Raw genomic sequence first — 6,000 nt, 5'->3', positions numbered from 1 at the left:
GGGCCAAGGTAATTTCAATACAGTTATTTAAACGTATTATTCAATCTTCTCTTTAAAGAGAAACCCAGGATTCTTCCAATTCTTTACAATTAATATGGTGCAGCTAGAAGAAAACTTTAAAATCAATATAGAGTCCGCACTGCACCCTTCTGAGTTTTCTTTCATTTACTCTGTCAGTGTTATTTGATGTAATAAAAATGAAGATATTATTATCTCATGAAACTTATGTGAGGGGGAGGAGGGGTAGGCAGGAGGGAGGAGGGAAGAGCAGCAGGAAAAAAATCTGTGGTGTCTGACTGAAGGAATTTTCTTCTGGTGGGGGAGGGTGACTGGGCAGAAATTTTGACCCTAGTCCTGCAATTGGATCTATCAAGCCTGACCTCTGTGTAACGGCAGTGCCTGCTGGATTCAGCACAACTCTGTGCTAAGTTCAGGGCTCTGCACATTTGGAACTACCAGGGGATTTGGGACCATCCAGTTTCCTGCTGTGGAGGGAGGATGAATTCACCTCGACGCAAATTCCAGAAAAGCAGCAAGACACTTCCATAAGAGAAACTTGCATTTATTTTTAGATCCTCTGTTCTCTCACTCAGTCCCACAGAGATCATGCTGAACGTGTATTCTCCAAATACACGTGCCTCCTCTTCTCCAACTACCTGCTAACACCAGGCCATCACTGCTGAAAAACAGTGTGTTCCATATTTCTCTAATGAGAAAAACTTCAGACTTTTTAGTCACTGTGCAGTAGCTGCTGCTGCATTTGCTAATCCAGCTTTGACTCTGTTTAAATCAGTAGTTGTTTTGTACCCCCCCCTCCCCCCCCCCAATGCTTTATTTTTTTGGCTACCTCTAAGTGTACAGGACAGGAAGACATGCATCTGCAGGCCCATGCAGCTGGACAATGTTCTGAATGCACATCTCCATCCAGACCTATGCCTCCTGATTGCTAGAGGAGCTGCACAGCTCTGAGACTTCCAGCTGTCAGGTACATCAGGTTGGTGTGCAACTGTATGTGCTCAAATGCCAAGCTTCTCCAGCTCCCGGGAATGAGATCAATCACAGGTGGATGAAATCTGGCAAGAGCCAAGACAGCTGCAACGACAAGTAAGAGAAAGTTGATCCATTCCATAATGGATGCCTGCCTTTAGCTGTGCTGTGCTGTGCTGTGCCAGGAGACTGCCCCACAGGCACACCAGCAGTGCACCACTTGGTTACTTCACACAGTGACCATTGTCCTCCAGGGCGTTTTGTGTGGTGCCCACTCCAGCAGGTGAGAGCTGAGATCAGCTTTTGCTTTGAGGGAGGTGAGCAAACCTGATGGAATCATCATAGGGAAATACTGGCTTGTTGCACTTCTAGGCACATTCAAAAGCAGAACCTGAAATATATGTGGAAAAACAAAATAAAAATGTAGGGACTCGTAGCATTGTCATTGCTCTGGGGTTTAAAAAGCTCCAGAGCAAATCCTCTTTGGATCTTCCTTCTGGATTGCACAATTTTGGAGCTAATACACTTCATCTTTTGTTAAATACAGCTGTAAATATATTTCACAGAATCACAGAATATTGTCAATTGGAATGAACCTACAGGGATCATAAAGTCCAAATCTTAAGTGAATGGCCCATATAGGGATCAAACCCACAGTCTTGATGTTCAGCAACATCACTCTCTAATCAAATGAGCTTATCTCAAATTGTTGTGGATTCAATGCATGGAACCAAGCTGAACTTGAGCACGAAAGTTTACTACAGCCCACAGTTGCCTAGATACTCTGGGGGCAACCTGCAGCCTGGGTTGTGTGCCTAAGACCACATTCAAATAAGAAGGGACCTCAGAGGTGTTTCACCACAGCCCTCCCACAGAGTGGGGTGCAACAGCTGTGATTGTCAAAGTCCTTAACAGTGGCAGAATCACATATCTCTGTCGAGGCTTCAGAAAGATGCCATTTTCTTTAGTAACATTTACTTCATAGTTATTAGGACTCCTGGTGGGAGACTGTGCTTTGCCTCCCATCAGGCAGGGAAGGGAACTGAATTTGATGCATGCAGGATGTCTTAAGAGATCTATGTAAAAGTTGTCAGAAGTCACTATTTGTTTTCTCTGTTTTGAGATGCTGCGGTTCAAGCAGGATGCCCCAAAAAATGCATACAGGACTGGGATGTGAAACAGGACCGGTTGTCCGGCTAAAGCAAGCTGAGAAAGTCTAATCTGTAGACTGGACTTATTAATGAGTAAATTCTTCTAAAGATTCAGACAAAATTAAGGCATAAAATGCACTCTCATGGATCAGACACTTGAGCACTTTTGAAGTTTCCCAAGCAATCAAAAATGAAAATACCTCAAGAAAAAAGAAAGTATTTTCTAAAGATGCTGAATGTCCAGGAGCAATCATGATCTTCCACAAACATCTTGTGCATTCACAGTTCTCCCTGGTTTCAGCAAGTCTCCTGGTTTCAGCAAGTCTGAAAATCAAGCTTCTTGTTGGGGAATCCTAATATGGATTTGAATCCTTGAGTTCAATAGCTTTGCTATTAATAGTTTAGCCATTGAATAATTAATAGCTCTGCTATTAGGCTGCATTGCAAAGCGCTATGAATTTTGACAGAGAAAAAGGAAGGGGTAAGTTAAATATCTTCGGTGATACTGTGTATGAATATCAAGAACTTGCTCACACTGTCTTATCATACAAGTGTTTAAAGAAAAGATTTTCTGGGATTCTTGCTAGCCTCTCTTAGGATTGTTGTGTCTTGTCCATGACGATTTTATGAAGAAAAAGGGTATATTTCCTCATAACGTGGAGGTGACAAGTTATTACGAGCATGGTCTTCCAGCATTCCTTCTGGTTCATCAGAACTCTCTTCTGACCTGAAAAGAGGAAGAGGAGCAGATACAAAAAGAATTTACCAGAGCATTCATGCAATTTCAGTGTTTCATCCTCCCAACCTTATCTGGGAAAAGTACTCCCCGGCTTATGGAGAAAATGCTATGAGATGACTGAGATTCAGCTGTTTGCTGTGCTTTTTCATGAAGCTTAGAAGTGTCAGGAGGTGATCTTTGTCTCCACCCTGCCTATGCCTGTCACTCATATTTGCTGAGGACAATGGGTCAGTCAGCAGTTTTTCAAAAAGACCTTGATAAATGAACTAACAGTGACTTGTGTTGCAGAAAGGATGTAATTATGAGTAATTCCTATAATTACAATGTTTTTTCTTGGAGGAAAGAACTATATAAAATTATTTTGTGTACAATTTGAGCACCTCCATACTGCTGTGCAACATGACTGATATTGTTTATGCCTCAAAACTAGGAAAAGAGAAAGAGCTGGAACGTTGTTACCTTCCTAAGTGGGAGAGCAGCATGTTGTGACACAGTGCATTTGGGAGGGAGAGCATCTGGTACCAGACTAATTCTTGCATTGTTGCAGAAATGCTGTTTGTGTGCTGACTCATGTGTTGTGATTGTGTTTGAGTGGAAGCCTCTGGCTCTACATGATGCCTTTTCCTGGTCATAAAACTGAGAGCCAGACACAGTTAAGGGATAAGGGGTTTTACCTTGGTATTTAGAAGGATCCTTATGGTGCACCACTTCGCCAAGGTGGGATGCACCGCAATGCACCCCCACGACAGATGGTGTATACAATTTATAGACCTTACAAATTAGCATATCTAACAGGGGTCCCCCATGGGAGGCCCGGATGAATGGTGTGATATTCTCCCACCCGTGGCATTCCCCCCTGGATGGGCTGAGTCTTTAGTTTACAGGATGTGTTCTAGGCAGGACCTTGGTTTCCCAAGACAGTGTAGGGTTTTCTGGCCTCCTACCACAAGGCCTTTGGGATGTTTGGTCTCCAGCCGAACAGAATACTAGGGCTGTGCTAAGTTATCAGACTTAAGGAATTACAAACATGCGCGCTAAGAGTACTGAGGAGATACAGAAGTTATATATATATATACATATATATATATATATATATATAAGGTATATTTTAAAAAAAGGAAAAAAATCATCTTGGTATCATACACATATAAAGTGGGTATTTTTGCTCTCGATGAAGGGGAGAGAATGATGCATTTGACTCCATGCATTTCACTCCAAGGCTAATTAATTACTTTACTATATTATTTTACACATTCAAAACTGAACCTGCTAAGCAGTTAACTCTGCATACAACTGCACACACTGCACTGAATCTCGTGACTGTCAGGCGACAGTCATGACACACACACACTTTTTTGGCCCTGATAGGCCAAGGAAGAAAAAAACATCCTCACTTTGAGTAAACAATCTTCATATTGCATTTTACTTTTGCACAAACACAGGCACAGCAAATGATAAGAATTGTGTTTTCCCTTTCTCTGAGGTTCAGAGAATGTAAATCTCAGAAATCCTTGGGAAGAATTGTGCCCTGCTTTTCTCTGTGAGGAGAAATATGGCTACACACATAATAACTAAAAGGTGGCAAGATTAACATAAGAAAACCTCCACAAACAGGAGCACATATATCTTAAAAAGTAACAAGTTTAGTTTACTGAAAACCAAAAGGCATTTATAAATGAATTTAAATTATATAAAAACATTTGCAGGAAAAGTATGATTCCTCACTCAAGAAAAATTCCAAACAAAGACAAAAAAAAAGCCTGAGAAGGATAATACCCTGGACTAGCTGTAGTTTCTTATGAAAACCGCATATTGTACTTAAAATATTCAGAGGCCTGTGTCCAAACACACTAAGGCATTTCAGAAGCCATACCTCTGATTCCTGGAACTCTCTGCAGGATAAGCAGTGTAGTTCTCATCTCCAGTAAAGGCCAGGTTGTCCAGGGCGTAGGCAGGGCAGCAGTGAGGAGAACGCGAGGTGAGAACTGGCGAGATGCTGGGGGGAGCAGCACCACAGCAGCTGAGCACTGGGTGAAGGCAGCTGGGACTCCCAGCAGCGCCTTCCTGGGACGGGTACGGCGGAGGGATGTACTGTACCACTGTGGCACCATGGAAAGTTATAGGCTGGTTAATGCCAGTGAAGACAAAGGACTGTCCGCTTGCAGCCTGGTCAAGTTCCGACGTATTTTCCTCTCTTTCTTTACAGGGCTTGCACGTAAGCATGTTAAATTTACAAACAGCAATCAGAATAAAAGTCACTCCGACAGACAGCAGAATAGGCCCTAGTAACTGAGTCCACTCCAGGTGAGTAATGCCATCATATTTTATCCATCCCATCACAGTGAAAGTGATCCCCACCAGTCCCAAAAACACACCTGAAAAGAGCAGAGTGGTGCCAGCTTTATCCCCATCTGACACCAGGGCATCAGATCTGTTTGGCTGACAAGGAGTGACAGAAAAAACATTCAAGGAGAAATCTTCTACACTGTTGTTGTTTTGCTCCATTACTGAGTATAATGTATCTTCTCCTTCAAGAGAAAGGGGACTTGTAAAGGACTTGGCAGAGCATTTAAAGGTTCAGGCTAGTTATACAAGAACTTTGTGTGTGTATGGTTAACAGAGTCCATCATGTGAAAGAATAAACTTTGCTTGAAAGAACAAAGGTCTGGGAAGTGAAGCCTGAAGCCATCACTAAAGAGTTCTTGAATTACCACTATCACTTCCGAAATGGATACACCCCTGCATGACTGCCTGTCTCCTCGTGTTTCTTCTTCTTTAATTGAGCACCCATGATAATGTGCTCATTCTGGATAGCAGAAAAAGCAAGCTGAAGCTATTGCAGCTTTTCCTTGGCCCCAGCCAGCTGATGCATCCAACATATGGACAGCATATGTTTAGTCAACAGCAGTGAAGAGATCCCTGCTTTCCACTTCCTGCTCAATTTTCTGCAGGAAAATTCCACATGGCCATTGCTAGGAATGCTTTTCCATGCTCTGTAGTGTGACATTTATAGTCAGGCCTGGACCTCTGTTGCAGCTCATTTTGCAGTTCATGGTTTAAAAAACACCCAAGTAGTTCATGGTTTAAAAAACACACCAAGTATCACTTTCTGATATTTTTCTG

The 6,000-nt window shown here is 42.4% G+C and overlaps 1 protein-coding gene across 1 annotated transcript; it reads right to left on the bottom strand.

Moving 5' to 3' along the window:
• Nucleotides 1–546: 546 nt before the first annotated feature.
• TMEM174 (transmembrane protein 174) lies at nucleotides 547–5,927 on the bottom strand. The gene is made up of 2 exons (XM_038124935.1): nucleotides 4,751–5,927; nucleotides 547–2,865 (listed from the first exon to the last, which is right to left on the bottom strand). Exons 1-2 carry the CDS (start codon nucleotides 5,380–5,382, stop codon nucleotides 2,763–2,765), a joined length of 735 nt encoding a protein of 244 aa, XP_037980863.1. The 5' UTR covers nucleotides 5,383–5,927; the 3' UTR covers nucleotides 547–2,762.
• Nucleotides 5,928–6,000: the final 73 nt, after the last annotated feature.

Source organism: Motacilla alba, chromosome Z (assembly GCF_015832195.1).
Source record: "Motacilla alba alba isolate MOTALB_02 chromosome Z, Motacilla_alba_V1.0_pri, whole genome shotgun sequence".
NCBI lineage: Eukaryota > Metazoa > Chordata > Aves > Passeriformes > Motacillidae > Motacilla > Motacilla alba.
The sequence above is the reverse complement of the archived record's forward strand: the minus strand, read 5'-3'. Positions and strand labels throughout refer to the sequence as shown.